The sequence below is a fragment of the Pavona decussata genome, unplaced genomic scaffold, assembly GCF_977016875.1.
Source record: "Pavona decussata unplaced genomic scaffold, jaPavDecu1.1 SCAFFOLD_184, whole genome shotgun sequence".
In the NCBI taxonomy this organism is placed as follows: Eukaryota; Metazoa; Cnidaria; class Anthozoa; order Scleractinia; family Agariciidae; genus Pavona; species Pavona decussata.
Genome location: NW_028145593.1, coordinates 1629104 through 1649327, shown reverse-complemented (window position 1 = coordinate 1649327; position 20224 = coordinate 1629104). Strand labels below are relative to the sequence as shown.

The 20224-nt window shown below is 39.9% G+C and overlaps 1 protein-coding gene and 1 pseudogene across 2 annotated transcripts in view; both read left to right on the top strand.

Annotated features, from left to right (window-relative positions):
• Window positions 1-20224, top strand: part of LOC146462866 (protein argonaute-2-like) — a 26047-nt gene extending 5823 nt beyond the window's left edge. The window contains exons 7-14 of the mRNA XM_085085191.1: window positions 1014-1287; window positions 2391-2522; window positions 4063-4237; window positions 9507-9681; window positions 10288-10641; window positions 11113-11904; window positions 13578-13777; window positions 18621-20224. Coding sequence (XP_084941317.1) covers window positions 1014-1287; window positions 2391-2522; window positions 4063-4237; window positions 9507-9681; window positions 10288-10641; window positions 11113-11904; window positions 13578-13777; window positions 18621-18705 — 2187 coding nt within the window. The 3' untranslated portion in view covers window positions 18706-20224. The remainder of the gene's footprint in view (window positions 1-1013; window positions 1288-2390; window positions 2523-4062; window positions 4238-9506; window positions 9682-10287; window positions 10642-11112; window positions 11905-13577; window positions 13778-18620) is intronic.
• LOC146462867 (uncharacterized) lies at window positions 4407-7490 on the top strand (annotated as a pseudogene). The gene is made up of 2 exons (XR_014857027.1): window positions 4407-6740; window positions 6838-7490. The product of XR_014857027.1 is annotated as an uncharacterized LOC146462867 (transcript).

The window sequence follows — 20224 nt, the reverse complement described above, 5'->3', positions numbered from 1 at the left end:
ACTACTTATATAGCGCTTATCCAGTTCTGTTCTAAGCGCTTTACAAAGATGAAAAGAATTCATATCTATTTAAAATAATTCGAAAAAAGATGGGTTTTAAGTTTACGTTTAAAAAGATTTAAATTGTCACAAGAACGGATGTCAACAGGTAGTTTGTTCCAGAGTTCTGGGGCCGAAACAGCAAAAGCTCTGGAGCCATATGACTTGAGATTATAGTTGACAGGACACAGGAGAAATGCGTACGACGACCGGAGCGTTCTTGAAGTTGAATAGCGGCGTACCAGGTCTTGTATGTAGATGGGGGACTTTTGGTGAAGAGCTTTGTGGGTGAGCAGAATTATTTTGAATTTAATTCGCTCGGAAACTGGAAGCCAGTGGAGTTCGAATAAAATAGGGGTTATGTGGTCATACTTGCGAGCGCCTGCGATCAGTCGAGCCGCGGTATTCTGTACTGACTGAAGCTTTTTAATAACATATTTCGGAACATTGTATAAAAGAGAGTTACAGTGATCCAACTTGGAGGTTATAAAAACGTGGACAGTGGTTTTTAGTGGATAGAGGTCATTAATTGACACCTTCTTTAAGTCCGTCGATCTCTGAATTAGAAAAAGGTTGCAAAGAAAAACCTACTTCACAGAGAATAAGTTCCCAAATGCTTGTAAGATCCGGTTCGAGCAATGCATAAAACACACGACTTCTGAATCACTCTGGTTCGGAAAATTTGAATAAGATACAGCGAACTCTCAAGTGACGGCAGAGCTTGCAGCAAAAATGCAACATTGAAGCGGCTTTGATTCGTATGCCCTTCCTCTCAAGCCCGAAAAACAAATGCATTTAATTACTATAATTGTACTACAATGCCTTCTTCACTAAAATAAAGCTCGTAACCGGCTAACACAATTACCCTTTTTGAATCAGTCCTCGCTCCAATGCCGCGCTCAAATCGAAATTGCTAGCATCGCTACTGAGTTGCCACGAGCTTGTTCATATCATCACTGTCAAATTTTCTGCAGGCCAAGATCCAGTTTGCAGCGTTAGTTAGCCTCGTCGAGTTGAAAAAGTTCTTGATGGGGCAACAAAATGGAAAAGCAGCACAAGATGCTGTCCAGGGACTTGACATTGTCTTGCGACAGATACCATCATACCAATTCACACCTGTTGGACGATCCTTCTTCCCATTTGATAGTCGTAGTGCGAGACCCATAGGGGAGGGATGTGAAGCACAGTTTGGTTTCTACCAGGGCGTCAGGCACTCTGAATGGAAGGCTATGCTGGTAAACATTGATGGTAAGAAATATTAAAAGAGATGCAAAATTTAGTGTTTTTCAATTAATGGAAACTTTGCCGTCTTGTGATCATAAACGCAAACATTCATCGGAAAGTTAGCAACTTTGAATAAATTTCACTGAATTTATCAGAAATTAAAAGCGCCTAGTATTCGAAGACTTTTGGGGTTGTTCTATGTCCGGCTTGTGTTGGGCACGGGAATTCTTACCCAGTGAGGTCAGCAATTGCATGCTATTTCTTAAAAGTGTTGTTTTCTCCCATTTTAAACGGTTTTCGTTGATATGTGCACTTATCTCTCCTTCATAGTGTGAGGCCTTTGTGGGTAGTTCTTCTCCAATATGATCGGCAATTGTTGTTTGCGTATTGTTTGCAAAAGTTAAAATTAATTAATTTATAAAAGTTAATTGCATCGACCCAAAAACCACGCAGGACACAAAAATAACTACAATGGGAGTTCAGGTTAGACATTTTCATTGAAAAATGTTCCTTATTTTGCCTTCACATACGATACTTTTTTTGCTATACGAACCCTTTACTTTCGCTATTACGAAATGGACATCAAGAGGCTCAAATTACTTAACGCTGGTTTTTACGTTACAAAGGCCAACAAAAATCGTAGAGCTTGGGCCACCTGTGTCATGACTTGCATGTTTATCAACAAAGTAGTACACTCTTTTTTATATATAAGAACGTCTAGTTTTGGAGCTGAGGTTGAAAGTTTTGACGTGACCAAGACACCTATCAGAGAGAAATATGTACCGTAATATGGTGTCAAGTTGCTTGCGTATAGACTGAAGTTTTACCTGTTCTATTTTTATCCGTATTTAACTGTTCATTTTGAAAACATTTGGTCAAAATAAAAATGTTCTTAACTGACCCTCAGCCTGGGTAATGTTCTTTGTATGTTTTTAAATTTGTATTAATCTCAGCCTCAACGTTCTAATAAAAGAGACTAAAAAAGGTTCTTATATGAAAAAAAAAAGTGTACTCAAATGACTTAGAGCTGTTCCAGGATTCTTGAGTCTTGAAGAAAGTTAACTATGTGAGCGAATAAAACTGTGTTACAGTAGAACGTTAATTTCTAATATCATGTTTTATTCCAGTCTCTGCGAAAGGATTTTATAAAAGCCAGGATGTGATTGACTTCCTGTGTGAAACCCTTGAGGTGCCAACACGTCAGCTTGAAGATCCCAGATTTCAAATTGACAGGCAAAGATTTGAGAAGGCCATACATGGTATTATTAATAACTAATATTATTATGTAGCCAGCAATAAAAGTATCGAGTATAAATGCGCTTGAAACACTTTTATAAACGACACAAGTACTTGTGCACAGGCCACGTACTTATGAATAAACCTCATTCGAAAATATAAATACCCGCCACTATTTTCACTTTTTTCAACAACAGTGTTATTTATCTTGCCCCCTGTCAATTTTATGGTTGTACATGTCCACTGGAATTATCCAAGAGCGCCTTTCTCTATGCAAAGCACATGATGCAGTGATGTAAAAACAAATTTAACAGTTGTTTACTTAGGGTCCCGGTTTACTGCATTGGTCGAAATAAAATATTTCTGGCACGTGAATAGGGTCGGTTCCATACGAGCAAGTTTTCCTTGACAGGGTTAAAGAGTGTGGTTTTCTTTCTTTTATATGTCTTAATGTCTTAATGATTTAGTGCCCCAGTATCTTTCTGATTATTTTAATAGAAACCACAGTTTCCATAGTTACAATACACGTCGGCGTGAAGACATTCATCCTTTAAGACCCAAACCCGGAGCGATTTTATTTAATTCGTTACCTGAAACATACAAACGGGCAGCGTCCTTGGAGGCTTTCAAGCGACTAATGATGAAACACGATTTTGCATAGATTTTTTTCTTAGTGTGCAAATGTTTTTATTTATTTTTTCTATCCTATGATATTGTAACCCAAAGTGTTTGAGTCATATATATTGTAATTTTTTTCTCATACCATAATAATAATAATAATTTTAGGTGTATACAGGGCCCCTCAGGATAACAGCCCCGTAGCTGATTGGGCCACCCTGTCTAAATAAAGTTCACTTACTTACTTACTTACTTACTATATATATATATATATATATATATTTTTTTTTTTTTTTTTTTAGTCTGCAAGGGCGTCTTCTTATTTTTGTGTTATTTTGGGCGGATTTGCTCGCAGCAGGAGTAGGGTAGTTTCCTCTGTGTATGCCCTATCACTTCCGTGGTAACCACTGTTGCTTGGAAATTAATAACAAAGCAGACTATGATCAATTGTAGACAAGTTGTTATAGTGTGAAGAAAATTTTAGTTTCAGTCATTGTTAGTTGCAAAACACCGTCGTTATATTTGTCTCCCTCCCTCTCCTACTAAACAATGTTGTGGCGCTTTTTTATCAAAATGTGAGAAGGAACGCACTCTCAGCGATATCCAACATTGAGCAGGGGTAAGAGGAGAGGAATAGGCTTTGCAGCATGCTGTAACAGCAAACAATAATTTTACTCGACTCACTTGACTGATTTGCTAATTTAAGAGGAAAGTGCGCGACAGAAAATAACAAAGCGCAGTTGTTTCATCACTTTTGTTTCGTGCTTTGCTTTCATTTGTCACTTAAGAATTTTAAGCTTACAAACCCATGTAAGCAAATAAATTATGCTTTGGTTTCCTGTGATGTGACTGGTAAAAGTTGACCTTCCCCCCCCCCCCCCCCCCTCCCTTCCAGACCAAAGTGTGGTCATTGATTGTTAATTTGTTTACATCTTATATTTTAAGGTATCCGAGTAGAAACAAGCCATGTGCCATCTTTGAAGAGGAAGTCCACAGTGTGGGGATTGTCCACAATTTCCGCAAAGAAGCTGCAGTTTGAGGTTGAAGATGAGATAAGCGGTCTTGCAATCAAGACGACTGTAGTAGAGTATTTTAAGAGCAGATACCAGCTTGTTTTAAGGTACATGATTTCATCCTTGAATTTAGTAGTTCGTGTAGTTTGGAATTCACACCTAATCTTGGCTGAATTTGGATTGTATTTCGGAGACTTTGGTCGAAAGATGAGAGTAAAACAGGTGTTGTCCGCCTATTTGTGCTTCAATCCACGCTTTTAACGCCCCCCCCCCCCCCCACTCCCCCGTGGGGGCACACCCAAAGAAAACAAGGGGATGGCGTAATCCTATCACACCCCGGGACCCTGTGCTCCCAGGGTTCCCGCAGCTTTTTCCGCTGTGCTTTGATCCTTGTGCAGGTACGTATATAATATATTTTACCCTTGTTTTCAATCCGTTATTTTCCTTCTTTCCTATCCGTAGCGTAAATGCCTTTGCTGGAATCTTTTTTTTACAGTTTTGTGGCACCAACTAAAGAGTCCCAGTACTAAACTTCTATATGCTTTCGCATCACAGACGAAAGTCACGTTCGCCTTCTCGTTGCCCCATCTCGAAAGAGTCGCCCTTCATCGAGCGAAGGCGGGTTCAGAAGCAATGCTTCTACTTTGAGTCCATTCTTAAATCCATTCAAAGCCTTTACAATGAAGTCTCACGTTGCAGCGACTGTGTAGGCCTTTTATGAACATAATGAGCAAAAAAAATCAACTTCTGCAGCGGAGACCGCACTCGATTGTGACGCCATTTCTCTCAGTCATGGGTGCTGAGGATATCTCAAGTACATTTGTGTATGAGGAGCACGCTCAATTGCCCCAATTACGGCTACTAAGCCAAAAAACAAGGCTATTGAGCCTCCCATCAAGGCAATTTTTACGAGGCATCCTGGTTACTAAATGAGCCCTCATCTTGTACAGTGTGAGATGCGCTCGATGATGCTGGCTCAAATGAGAACACGGAGTCTTCATTCCTTTTACGATGGTCATCTTTGAAAATCTCCAAGGAATTTTCTTCCTTCTTAGAAAACAACTTCAGAAGGAGGCTTTCCTATGACCAGATTTTGAACATCTTAAAAGCCAGCAGTGTTCCTGCTGACGCGTTAGCTTGACACTACAATCATCAACCATATCTTTAATTATCAAACCAAGTCCAGGAACGTGTTAATGAATTAGTGTCAGTTCAGCGTGCTTTGCTTAATGCCTCTGGCCCTCTTTGTTGCCTACCTGTCGCACTGTAATCAAATGAGTCTGTTCGTCCGGGGAATCTCACGTTAACGTTAGAGCAGACCCTTTGTCTTCTTGGCTCTTTTAGCTATCAGTAGTCAGCCTTAAAAGAAGGTTCTAGCAGCCATAAATAAAACAGGGTGTCCAATTCCTATTTTTTCCTATTTTTTGAGCACATTTCTATTTTCTCCTATCTTTTAAATGAAACCTCCTATTTTTCGTATTTTTTAGCTGGTGAAGCCAATGTGTGTTACAAAATTGAAAATGAAATTATAGTTATGTGTTTCAGACGAAGAGTCAGAATAAAGCAAGTAGTAAAATATCATTACTATATATTTGTAAAATTTTCTTCTCCCCCATTGTACATTTATCTAGTAATGTAGTTCACTTGGCTATGTTCAACTGAGCATAATGATGATATTCTGAATAAACCCATCGAGTAAGCATTTCGTTATCCATAAATGTAGTTATTTTGAAATCTTGCTCGCTTTTATCATCACCCTTGAAACTGGAAGATGCTGATGTCATCAAGTTGATGTTCATACATACATGGTAAGTGACTCTTAATGTTCTGTACATGTATGTCATATGCTTTTGTCATTTCTGCAGAGAGATGACTGAGGATGCAAGACTCAAAATGTTTGCATTTGCCACTCCTGCAAGCATTATTTCATTCAACCTTTTAGTTGTAGCCATTTTTTTATATAATTTAGTATTAAGTGTATTAGTTAAACTTTAAGTAGTAGGTTTGTACTTGGTTTCCTTCTTTACAACGGCAGGAAGTGCTATACGTTTTCAGATGATCATTTACTGTGTTTTAAAAATGCCTGGCGGTAGAACAAAGAATAACAACGCGTGGCTTTCTGTCATTGATTGCAATGGTCAAAAATTGGGTTCATAGTGTCGTAAAGGACTTGATGACTACCATGCTTACTGTCGATTTTGTGATTGTGAGTTTCTTTGTGACAACTCTGGAAAATCGCAGATACTGCAACATGCCAGGAAAGCAAAGCATGTTCAGGCTGTTAAACTTTTTATGGATGACTCTCAAGGAAAGTTGTTTGTACAAAATCAACCAAGTGCAGACGTCTCAAACCCCAGCGACTTGCCAGAACACAGTGGGAGTTCGTCAGGACAGCTCTCCATTATCAATTACAAAAATGCTAGCTTGCAAGCGGAGGTAATTTGTTTAGCAAAGCTGGCATCATGTAATTTTAGCTTTCGATCAGTTGATGATCTTGGAAATACTTTCAAAGCTATGTTTTCTGACAGCAAGATTGCGTCAAGTTTCGCAATGGGCAGAAGCAGTGCATCCTATGTTATTGGGGAAGGCTTGGGTCCTCACTTAACAGAGGTAACTTTTGCATAGCCTCTATTCTTAAAATTCAGATTACTTTTAACCTTTAGTTTGGTACATGTGAATTATTATCGTTGTTGTTGTTTATCATCAGGTAATTGTAAATGATGTGAAGAAGTCAGATTTGCCATTTTGCGTGCACTTTGACGAAACCTCAACCACACAGGTGAAGAAGCAGATGGATCTTACCTTACGTTACTGGTCCCCGACCCATAACGAAGTTTGGGTAAACTTCTACACTTCATTATTTTTTGGTCATGCAGAGGGCGAGAAGGTGGCTGACCGTATCTTCCAAACAATGGTGAAAGATGACCTCCCAAGATAAGAGATGACCCCAATGTCAAAAAAACCATTTTTAGAAAGCTGGAAGGAGCAATCAAATAAGACAACCCAAATTTCAAAGGTGTTATTGACTTAGGAAGTTGTGTCCTTCATAACTTTCATAATGCTTTCGGCAAGGCTTTAGAGGAATATGGGAAGGACATTGAACAGCTGTGTGTGGACGTCCACTCCCTTTTCAAGTATAGTGCAGCAAGACGAGAAGACTATCACACTTTACAAGCTGCAATGGGTGTGGAGATGCACAACTTCCAAAAGCATACAGAGGTGAGATTCTTGCCAATCGAATGCTGAGTCAGAAAGAAGTCTTTCAGTGAATGCCCGTATTGTGACACAGGAACGGACACTTCTTGGAGAAAGGACCATTGTTGGCCTTAGAACCGTGAAAGATGCTGTCAAATTTCACGATCCTGCGAACTGCAGACCAGAGAAAATTCCCCTGACAGATGGCCTTTTAACTGCGGTGAGATCTGCACATATACATTATAGAAAGCGGCTTGATGAAGAGGAAGCTGAGAAAAAGAAAAGGGATGCTGAAGATAAATTGAAAGCTGAAGAGGTGGAAAGAAAGAAGAGAGAGCAAGAGAAGCTAAGGCAAGAGACCAGATCGTTGAAAGAAAAGGGAGAGAGCCTAGACAGAAAGGAGCCGGAGGTAAAGGAGTAATGGACGAAATGCAAACAGCTGATGAGCTGTTGTCAGAAGGCACAGCTAAGTTACAGACTGCCCTATCTTCAGGTTCAAAGGTTGATTCACAAAGTGCGAAAGTTGCATGTCTCGTGATAGAAAAGGCAAAATCAAATCAGGCACAGGCAAAGAGGAAGCGTGAAGCAGTGAGGGAAAAGCAAAAGGTGGTTAACACACAGAAGCATAAATTGCTGGACAAGGCACTACCAACTGGTGTTTCTGCTCCACCATCAAAGAAAAGAAAGTCAAATTAAAGGATGAACAGTCGTTTTATAGCAGAAGGTGTTCACTGAGGATTTTGTTGTGTTTACTATTTGTAACATCATTTTAAACAAAATGATTTGTTTATATTGTTAACGCGATAAGCAATATAAAGAAGAATAACTTTAAAACCGAAATACTCGCTTTGCCGTTTTAATGTTTATCATTGTTATGGACTAAAGTGGTGGATTGGGATAGCTGATGGGGTGCAGGGAGGCTATCTTTGTCCATCAAAGTACTATTGATTCTCCTATTTTTTCCTATTTTTTAAATCAAAGTTTCCTATTTTTCCTATTTTTTCAATCCTGAGTTTCCTAGTTTCCTATTTTTTCTGAACAACCACGCCACTGGACACCCTGATAAAACCAACATCAGTTTAGAAGACCTACTGTTACCCATCGCCAAGTTGATGCCGTTTGGGGAGGACTTCCCTTCCCTTGCCTCGAAGCAGGCACACCTGTCACATGGCCTTTCTACTGAAAAATCTCTCGTCCAATACAAGGCGTCCACAATGGACAGCGGCACAAGAATCAACCACTACCAAACCCATTGGGAATAAATGCACGTACTTTAAAGTACGTGCATTGAAGTAAAATAGAACTATACTAATATTTCAAATACAGAAGATTTTGCAAGAATCCCTGGCGAAGGACAGGATGCGCACCTTTTGTTGTAGGTCATTTAAGGCAAAGAAATGGTAAATACATTTATATATTTTCAGATGGTGGTTAGAATGTCTTGAGAGAGTTCAGAGAATTCAGCAGTTGTACGTTGCCAACAACCATTGAATCCATCGCCTTCTGCGCAAAGGACCTATTGTGACTCGTCACGAGTGTCCCTAGAACACAGGTCTACCACCCTCTGTGTGGTGTCGGTTATCAAATGAGCCTTTTTAGGGCTTGTTAAACTGATTGAAATGAAACAGAAACAGTAAAGAAATATTACTACGGTGCTATTCCTTGTTTACCTTTGTTTGTCTGTTTGTTGATTATAGAGTTTGTGAGGGCAGTTTTCACTCACTCAGAATAATACAAATGACTGGTGTTAGCAGTTCATGGGTTTCACTGGTCGAAACGCCTCCATGCTCGTGACAAACCGAATACAGAACCGCTCATTACATGACCGAGTTCAATTTACCTTGTACCGTTATCAACAATTTTTTTAGCTCTTGCCGAACGTTACGTCATAGCCGTGGCTACACTGGCCTCATGCAAAAAGTAGCCTTACAATCAGAGTGCTCACTGAGGGCTAACATCTGTAACTATAACAAAACAATGCATATAATAAAGTTTCTTACTTTATTATAATAATGATTTCGAGCTTTCTATTGGCTCACTCCCTGTGTCATAAGGCTACTGATTGAACAACCGGTTTGTGGTCGCGTCACAATTAAGCCACGTAAATTTCAAGCAAACACGCGAATTTTTTTATACCTAATCTGCAATGATTTACTAAAATGTTGTTTCCACTGTTATCAGGTATCCTCATCTGCCATGTCTACTAACTGGCAAGAAAAAGGAATATTATCTGCCGATGGAAGTCTGCACTGTTGTTCCTTGCGAAAGAAGACATTTATCTGAAAGACAAATAGAAAACTTGATCAGAATTACCGCACGGCCTGCAACTGAGCGGCAGATGGACACGCAGTATTGGGTGTGTTTTTTCGCCTAATTTATACTTTTAAGATCAACTGGAACTTTCTTCATTTCAAATTTAGGTCATTTGACATGACCCACAAATAACTGAGATATGCATATGCAAAGAACCATGAATTTGTTGTATAGTTGCGCACAACTTCATTGCAGATTCGGTTATCTGAGTTACCGGATGAACGTGTTTGCAATTTTGATTTACAGTGTAACTGGACATTGATGTGTCACTCCACCTCTTAAGTAACGCATTTGGCTTCATGCCGTATTTCTCGAACAGGATAATTTTATTAAACGATCTTCTAGTGGTCTTCAATCATCCTGTGTCAAGTGATTCGAATAGATTATGAGGCAGATTAGACGTGTGACTCACTCATCTTTTGGTGAAGGAGCATCTGCGAGAGAAGCCGCGAAAGCTTCATAGTTTGTTGTCAATTCCATTTTTAAAGAAGCGGACCCCTTACAATAGGATAATTTAAATTTTTTTTTCTATTTTCGTTTTAAAGTTCACCGAGAATTTGAAAGCATCTGTAATATCTGAATGATAAAAAAACAAGATGGCTTGCAGGCATTAGTAAACACTTGATTACACTTAAGCTTATATTTATAGGCACATGAAATGATAAGAACCAGTTCAAAGTATCTGAAGGAGGAATTCCAGACATCTGTGGACCCTGAAATGGTTCCTGTTCATGGTCGAGTGCTACCAGCACCAAAAATCAAGCTTGGACCGCAAGATCAAGCACTAGTCCCCCGTAATGGCTCATGGGACATGCGCAACCAGGCACTTTACCAGGGTGCGCAGATTGAAACATGGGCGTTGGCTTGTTTTGCGCCCCCCCAACGGTGCAATGAAGAAACACTGAGGAATTTTTGTAGACAAATGTCCACTGTGTCAGGTGGAGAGGGAATGAAGATGACTGCACAGCCAGCAGTGGTCAGATATGCAAGGAGCAGTAGAGATGTGAGATACAGTATTTTAGCTTAGTTGTTAATGCTCTGAGTAGCCCTATTTGCAACTGTAATCAGTGCCGCCCATTAATTGCCAAGATCATTACTATTGAGAATGAGTTTACGAAACACAAGATCAAAGAGGCCATAGGACTTCCTTTAACAGGGACAGTTGTTTCAATCTTGTGTTCAGACCGCCGTATATACACTACACGACGGATATTGGCCCAAGGTTGCTTGAAAAATGTACTGAAGTAGCATCGAAGTGCTCATATTCTTATTCTGATAGGGAACCATCCCGCGGTTTATGTCTCTCTCAGGACAAGTCACATTTCTTTTTCGTTGATTGTCAATTGCTTAAGTTAAAATATGGTAAATTTAGTTCAAACCCGTCAAAAACTTTGGGTGTGATAAGGGAGATCGAGGTTTTAAAAATATCTCAGCATAATTTCTTTTGTTGTTGTTTTGGTTTTTTTTCTGGTAGGTGGAACGTTTGTTCTCCAACTGGATGGTAGATCTTCCATACCTACAGCTTATAATGGTTGTCCTGCCACCGAAAGATAAGAAGCTATATTCAGAGGTAAAACGTGTTGGTGATAATGTGGTTGGGATTCCAACGCAGTGCGTTCAGCAAAAACAAGTACAACAGGCCAAACGTCAAGTGTGCGCCAACATCTCACTGAAAATCAATTCCAAACTGGGAGGAATCAATCACATTATTGATCCCTCAGTAAGGTCCCCTGTGTTCACAGAACCTACCATTGTGTTTGGCGCTGATGTGACCCACCCTTCTTCTACGGAGACAGGTACTCCGTCTATTGCTGCTGTTGTAGCCAGTATGGACGCACATGCCTCTAAGTACCAAGCGCGCGTTCGAGCGCAGAGGCATGAAAAAGGAGGCGGCGCACAGGAGATCATTAATGATTTGGCCGTGATTGTCAAAGAGCTTCTCATGGAGTTCTACAAGGCCAACAAGAAGCTTAAGGCTTCAAAAATCATATTTTACCGAGATGGAGTCAGCGAGGGGCAGTTTGATCAAGTGCTTGCTCATGAGGTGCGAGCGGTACAGGAGGCCTGTATGATGCTTGAGAAAGAGTATCGCCCGCGCATCACGTTTGTCGTGGTACAAAAGCGACATCACACAAGGCTGTTTTGTGAAAACCCCAGAGACGCGTCTGGTAGAGCAAACAATGTGCCGCCAGGCACCACTGTAGACAGCGGAATCACTCATCCATATGAGTTTGACTTCTATTTGTGCAGTCACTTTGGAATCCAGGTACTCTATGTGTATTGTTTGTTATGTCTGTTATGCCATTATTTACTCTAACTTTCTATGAATGTATGTCGTGGTAAATAAATTTATCGAATCGAAAGAGTGACTACTGATCCAGTGGTGCATTACTTTTTTCAAGTAGGAAAATCAGATTTTTCATTAGCTTTTACTGAAGGTTGCATGTATGCGTTGACACTGTATACAAATCATGACTAATTTGGTGTCAATCATGGCTTGTTTTAGCCCGAATATTCGGCCTTTCGAGGGAGGTCGAATGTAGAGGGGGGAGGGGGTGAAAACCTCATTTCTCTCCATTCTACCCTCCCTCCCCTAGGGAATGCCTGGTACTTGGGTAAGGAATGTTTTGTCATCTAACATTCGAATTTTGCAGCCTATTCGCGTTACGCAAAATTTGGCGCTTCAAGTAAGGTGTTTGTCTAGATGTGCCGTACCTTTAGTTACTGGTCGTACAACAGAAAAATCAGAGAACTCTGCAGCGTAAATAGAAACCAATTAATTTCTTATTAAGAATTCCCCTTCGTAAGGAAATTTGACCCATGCAAGTTAAAAATATATATATGACCTTGGTGCGTGGTTAGCCTGCGTAGTAGTCGTTTCGTTATGATAACCAAGCGAGCGCGAGAAGCGAACGAAAGCTTCTCGTGCTCTTAGCTTAGTCAGTCTCGGTGGGATTTGAGTCCACGATGCCCGCATTTTGATCACTGATGCTCTACTGACTGAGCTACGAGGCCAAAAGGGAGAAGGTTGTGGGTCATTCAGATAATAATTCGCTGCGATGAAGATGAGAACGGCACACGAAATGTTGTACCGCGCAGTTCTGGAATTTTTCTGAGAGGTTGAATGAAACTCTGCTTTATCTTAACTATAGCTCACTGGAAAACATGCCTGTAAAAAAGAAACTCGTTGCTGGTCCACAGTTATGTATAAAACGCAAATATTCGATAACAAATTAAAGCTTACTTCTATGTTTGACACCAAATTAAGACAAATATTGCTGTTCTCATGTATATTTTACCTGCGACTTTGTTCCTTGGTTTTCACGCTAGTGTTCACACAAACACCGTTGAATGCTTTGTTAAAGACACGTTGAATGGTTTAGTTAGTTTTCTCTCACTAATATGTGTTAGTAGGACCTACCCGATCATTTTAGTATATAAGATGGGATTCCTCAAAAATGTCTTGAGCAAACTGATTGTATTACTGAATAAAGGTGTCACTTATCCGTGAGGATTTGTTTGAAACTGGGCACGTTTGGATCGTATTCCGTGTAAAAGGGTAATATTTGGGTTCGAGGCGCTTTATCTCCCTGCTGTAGAACCAAGTTGTAGCTTGTTAGAAACATTTACTTCTAAGAACATGTTTTGTATAACGTTGTTATGGTTAGAACACCTCAATAAAAGATAAGACGTGCTCTAAAAGTTTGACGTGTTCACTTCACACACGTTTTCTTCGAGGAATTTGTTGCTAATAGTGTTGGAATTACCAGACAGGAAGATTTACCAAACGGGCGCTGATTTTAAGTGTAAATAGTTAGACCACTTTTGGGTTTGTTTTTTAATGTTGTTTCTCTTCCTGTTTGTTCGTTATTTTAAGTGATCATTATCATCATTATTATTGTTGTTGTTGTTTTTATAAATAACTGGCCTTTTCCTCAGGGAACAAGTCGACCTGCCCATTATCACGTGTTGTACGACGACAACTACTTCACAGCCGACAGTCTTCAACAGCTCACTTATCAGCTGTGTCACGTGTACGCCCGGTGCACTCGCAGTGTCTCTATACCAGCCCCGGCATATTACGCCCATTTGGCGGCTTTCCGAGCTAGATGCCACGTGACCAATGAAGATGTTGTGGGGTAGGGAAATCGATGTTTCGGATATCTCCTAGTTCTTTGTTGGGGTATATTGCGCCTCATGACACATCTTAACGTACTGTGTTGCTGTCTGGCGATAATATATAAGGGAGAAAAATAACAAAATACGGCGAAAATTTTGTAATGGCTTTGGTCGCCTTATAATGCAAAGACCGTGGGGAGTGGATTGTGCCCGCGCCGAATTTGAACGTTTATAACATTTTTAATATTTGAACAAACGCCGCCAAACGTCGTGACTTTTTCAGACATGTTTCTGGGAGCAATTTGGTACGGTATGTAGCGGTTGACTGAATTTAATGTTACCATGGCAACCAATGTTTGACAAGCAAGTTTTTAAGAAATGGGGAGATGCTTGTACTTAAGAGCGCCTGTCCGTAAAAATCAAACATATCGTGGCAAGGGTGGAAAATTCGATTTCTTTCATATTTTAATGTCAGATAGGCTAGGATATAATTAAAATCACTGTATAGTTTTTTCGGTGAAATATCCTTTTGTTTCAAAGAAAAATGCAAATAACGAAAATCCGTTAAAATCGTCATTTCAGGCGCTAAATTGTTACACGGGTTTGAGAGCCTCGCGTGCGAGAACAGATCATTCTACCGCTTTTAAAACACTAAAATCTTTTCTTACTAGCTTTAAATATCTGTTGGAATGATTTTGGGAAATATTGCGTCGTTCTGTGTATGCGAAATAATTTAATTTCGAAGGCATACAATTCACTGCAGTAAAAGTACTTCGTGAATAAAATTAATTTTCACCATGTGCGAAACCTTCAAATCGATTAAGCTTCTGGTGGTTGAATGTTAGAAGGATGGTCTATACATTGTTGTAAAAATTTCTTTGGGCAAATGATGAAGAGCGACGTGAGAGCTTTTCAAAGTCCGTACAAAATGCAAATATTTGCCCCCCCGCGGTAAACTTTGAAGTCGTGGGTCAGACATAATTTTTAGTCCGTGTTCATGTCTTGACCCATATTAGGTTAAAATAAGCACATAGAAAAACATTTCGAAATTTTTTAACCTTATAATATGGTAAAAGACAGGTCCAAATGCCATTTTAGCACGATTCGCTGGTCGTTCGTCGCATAAGTTTGAGCCGGTTGTTTACATTAAACGTCCGATGAGTCACCACGCAAAATGGTCGAATACAAATCTTTGATCAACTTTCGGCGCATTTCATCACGACTGCATCTTCTTCGACGGCTAAGTCATTTGAGAGTATTGCTTGGTTTACAGTGCACGAAAACATAACATCTGATCGCTGCTAGAATGACAAAAAATGTCGGCGCTTTCAGGATGTTCAGCCTGTCTTGCATTGCAGGGAGCCGTTTGTTTGTCACGCAATACCACCCATGGCCACTTTAGGGGGGTGGAGGAGGGTGAAAAGGCGAAAATGCTTGATTACTGGAACAGGTATACCCAAGGCAACAACAACAATTAAGATAGTGATACCTTTACTTCATTCTTTTTTCCTTGCTAAAATCCAGATAATTTATTCATTCGCGAATTCGTTTGCGCGCGCGGGCTGGCTTGTTAGGAGCGTTCGAGGGGGGGGGGGGGGGAGGGTGGATATTACATTTTACGAAAATAGTATCAGTACTTACTGATGGAGATAACTACAAATTTTTGGATACAATAGATCCTAGTATGAAACTAAAAAAGCGAAGAGAAAGGTCTTTTTTTTTCTGCACGCAGATGACCCCAAATAGCGCATTTTCCATATAAATAGTTGATAAATAGCATTGAAAGAGCGCACCCCTGCGAAAAATATTGCCGTTCGTTTGTTTTCCTGAGCTAGTGGAATCCTAGGGGGACATTGAATCACCCATTTTTTCATTCTTCCGTAAATAAGTCTGGGTCCGCTGTAGCTTCGGGTGTTCATTCATCTGCGTGTTACTTCGTTAGGTGTGTTGTTTTTCAAATACTATCAAAGTTATGATGTCTAAATTAAACAATATGAAGATCTTTCTAAATTCAAAAATAAAATCGCTTAAAGATTTCTGTCGAATTTATGGCTATGGCTATGGCCATTCGGCGTGAGAAAGAATCGCCAAATAGTTACTAGGTAAACAAATTCTGGTCGTGCTAGTTACTTGGCGCCGTTTGAGGGGGGCACAAGTTAATTTTTTTTGAAGTCAAGTTTGTTACACTGAAAATGGAGGGTTGTAGTTTTTTCAAGGCCCTTGTTGGTGGTACAACATTACGACTACACGGTACAAGCCACCAAACGTATCTGGATACTACCTGAAGGAAATTATGGTGTTACGTAACGCGCGTGGGCCACAACATCATCCGTCCCGAGAGCACGCCTCCTGTCAGAAGCCCCACCCCACGCCAGCACCACATAAACACCGGTTATTATTATCAACTGAAGGATCGGAACATTTTTTTTGTGAGGGATGGGGGAGACAGTGTGGGGTGCTTACTTGTTTTCAAAATTACTAGGAAAATGGAGGAGCGAAGAGCGTATCAAATTTGAGGTCGAAATCATCATGTGGCATGATGATTGGTTTATGAATTAGGCAAGGAAAGTGAAGGTATAACAGTAACTCGAAGGGAGATTAGTTATTACAGGCTGGTTTTATACCAATCTCCTCCTACGCCCTTCCCCACCCTACCCCTCCTCTGGTCCGTAAGTAATAAGGCATTATCTAGGCCCTAAGTGTCGCCTATCAGGTTGGAAACAGACGCTCTTTCACATTTCAGACTGCATTTATTAGTCAATATATAGGAGTCGATTCTGCTCCTCCCTTCAGTTACGTCAACAGACCACAACCTGTTACTAGCCCTATCTACCTGTCAAGGATAGCATACTTACCTGCAGCGATCAGAGTTATGTCCAGTCGATTAACCTAACACTTACAAGCTGTTATAGCCTTGCGCAAGCTGTTTAGTTGAGGTAATTTTTTTTCAACTTTTGGTGAACGGACTAGCATAACTAAGAGGAGTAAGAAAAATAAAGGCCCGAAAAGCTGTTATCATGTCTAACACTGTCTAAAAATAGTGCTAGCCTGCAACCGGTGATAAATTAATTTTGGGGCTTATCAAAGATGAAGCAAGCAAGGAAAGACGAAATTCCTTAAATAAATCTTTTTTTTTTTTAATTTTGCAGTTTTGTGTTTCAAAGCTAGAGTATGTACTAATTCCAGGACTAGTACCGAGTGCAGCTTTCAAGCATTTTAGCCCACGCCCATGCCCATAACATAGTATGACAAACAGATGCCTGCAATTAGGGATATTTTTGGTTTCATACTAGGATCTATTGCATTTAAAGGTGGAAAGAACTAGCTAAAGGATGTGCAGTGATCTTCATCAGTAAATACTGATACTGTTTAGTAAAACCTTATCCCCTCCCCCGCAACGACAATGCTCCCAACAACCATGACTGCGCGTGCAAATGAGTTTGCGAATACATAAATTATCTGGATTTTAGCAAGGGAAAAATAACATAACGACAGGTATCACTTTTTTAATTGTTGTTGTTGTTGTTGCCTTGAGCATGTTCATGTTCACTTATCAAGCATTTCGCATTTTCACCCTCCTCCACCCCCCCCTCCCTAAAATATCCAGGACATTGTTTTGCGTCCAAGATAGAGAAAGATAGACTGAACGCCGACATATTTTTGTCATTCTAGCAGCGATCAAATGTAATGTTTTCGTGCACTGTAAACCAAGCAATACTCACAAATGACTTAGCCGTCGAAGAAGATGCAGTCTTGATGAAATGCGCCGAAAGTTGATCAAAGATTCGTATTCGACCAGTTTGCGTGGTGACTCATCGGACGTTTAATACAAACAGCCGGCTCAAACTTATGCGACGAACGACCAGAGAATCGTGCTAAAATGGCATTTGGACCTGTCTTTTACCATATTATAAGGTTAGAACATTTCGAAATGTTTTTCTATGTGCTTATTTTAACCTAATATGGGTCAAGACATGAACACGGACTAAAATAAGAATTATGTCTGACCCACGACTTTAAAGTTTACCGCGGGGGGGCAAATATTTGCATTTTGTACGGACTTTGAAAAGTTCTCACGTCGCCCTTCATCATTTGCCCAAAGAAATTTTTACAACAATGTATAGACCATCCTTCTAACATTCAACCACCAGAAGCTTAATCGATTTGAAGGTTTCGCACATGGTGAAAATTAATTTTATTCACGAAGTACTTTTACTGCAGTGAATTGTATGCCTTCGAAATTAAATTATTTCGCATACACAGAACGACGCAATATTTCCCAAAATCATTCCAACAGATATTTAGAGATAGTAAGAAAAGATTTTAGTGTTTTAAAAGCGGTAGAATGATTTGTTCTCGCACGCGAGGCTCTCAAACCCGTGTAACAATTTAGCGCCTGAAATGACGATTTTAACGGATTTTCGTTATTTGCATTTTTCTTTGAAACAAAAGGATATTTCACCGAAAAAACTATACAGTAATTTTAGTTATATCCTAGCCTATCTGACATTAAAATATGAAATAAATCGAATTTTCCACCCTTGCCACGAAATTTAAAATTTGTCTGATTTTTACAGACAGGCGCTCTTAATTACAAAAATAAACGGTAAATTTCAAATTTTAAAATTTTCGTGTCTCCAATTTTTCCCATTTTCAAATCACCTTAGCATTGGACATAGTGCCTATCCTCCAAGTCTCAAGTCATAGCTTTTACTTTGCAGTTTTGAGGTGGGGGTCTGTCCCCTTCCCCCAACCCGGCCCCAGGGGACAAGTACCGGCTTTGGGCCGAGTGCGTTTAACTTTATATAGGCCTGTGTCCCGAGTGCGTTTTAACTTTTTACCTTTAAATTCTGTTTATTGTAGGAACACGGAAGCTATGGATTTGCTGAAGTGTGCCAGAGCTATTCAAGTAAGCGAGAAAATGAAAGGGGTGATGTATTTTACCTGAGGATTGATCCACTCCATCTTAGTTTTCCTTACAACCGAATGTACCACCTGACATCTAGTTTCAATGTTTCAACATTTCATGTCAAAACTTGCTCTCTTCCCTCCAATGTGAGGGTCGAACAATTCAACTTTTATTTACATATTTTCCCAACCCACATCCAGTTTAAATATTTTGATTTTTCAAAAAAGTATGTCAAGAACTGTGTCTTATACCAGTCGCGTGGAACGACTTGACGCGTTACGCATGCGTGTAACAATCCACCTTTCAAGCATGGTTCATAATTTCATATCTTGTTCAATACTTTCTGGGAGAAATGAGTCCTGTCTCTTCAAACTTTTAAAATTTATTTTCTTTCACTTTTTTTATTCTTAAGAAGAAGTGAAATAGTGTCCTTTATAAATAAATAATACTGGGAGATCGGCTACTACTTTGAACAAGCCGAATAGCTAACGGGTGACAAAAGAATAATGTTCCTTTAATATATCCACCTAGAGAGATGCGCGAAGGAGAGGGCGAGGGGACGAAAACGGGGGAGACTGGGGAGAAAAAGAGGCCCCTCTTTTTCTCTCCCCCAGTCCCCCCTCGTTTTCGTCCCGTCGTCCTCTCCTTCGCGCGTCCCTCTTGGAGCCTGGAACAGGCTAATATTCACCGTACGGGAAAAGATGGCGGCTGAACATTTTTCGACGATACCTTGCGAACGTAACAGAGCCTACGGGCAAACACAAACCCATATATCTATATTTTTTTCATAAACCTTTTCTAAATTCGTCCCTGCACTAACAACATTGCGTATGCTAGGTTTGAAGTTTGTAGAACTTTTCTATGCATTATAATAAGCGATTTTAGGGTAAGAATTATGGGTAAATGTACAAGTCGACATCTTTTTCGGTAGGGTGGATTACACAGGGGCACAAAACGGTTCATTTCGGTGAAGTTTGGTTCGGAAAAATTTCGTAACACTGGAAAACTGATATCCTTTCGTTTTCGGGGGGTAAGTATCTCGTTAAGAATGCGAAGTAAGATGAGCTAGTATATTTGTAAGGCCAACAACAGCTAGTAAATTTAGGAAATAAAATTCCGTTTCCTTAAACTATCTAAGACTTAAATTTTCAGCTAAGACATCCGAACAGGTCATGCTAAGTGGATTAGTCTTTAAATGGCCACCAAATGATCTGGGAAAACAGGAGACAGCATGTTTTCGTTGGGTGCGCTTGTTAAATGTCTCTATTCTTTCAAAGAACATTTCAGTTGATTATTTATGGGAAGAGCTGTTTTTTTTTTCGTGGGGGAGGAAGGGATTTTTCGGCTTTTGTTGCATAGCCTTATCTACATCTGCGTTATTATGTAAAGTCAAGTTTTTTTCTTTTCCGTTTTCCAGCATGTTTTGTAATTTATTGTAATTTTTTTTTCCATTATGTTCTCGTGCTCGTCTTGTCCTGCCTCGACTAGCTTTGTGGCTATTTGCGGGACAAGCAACTTATATCAGAAATTGTAAATAAATAGTTGTTGTTGATTGGGA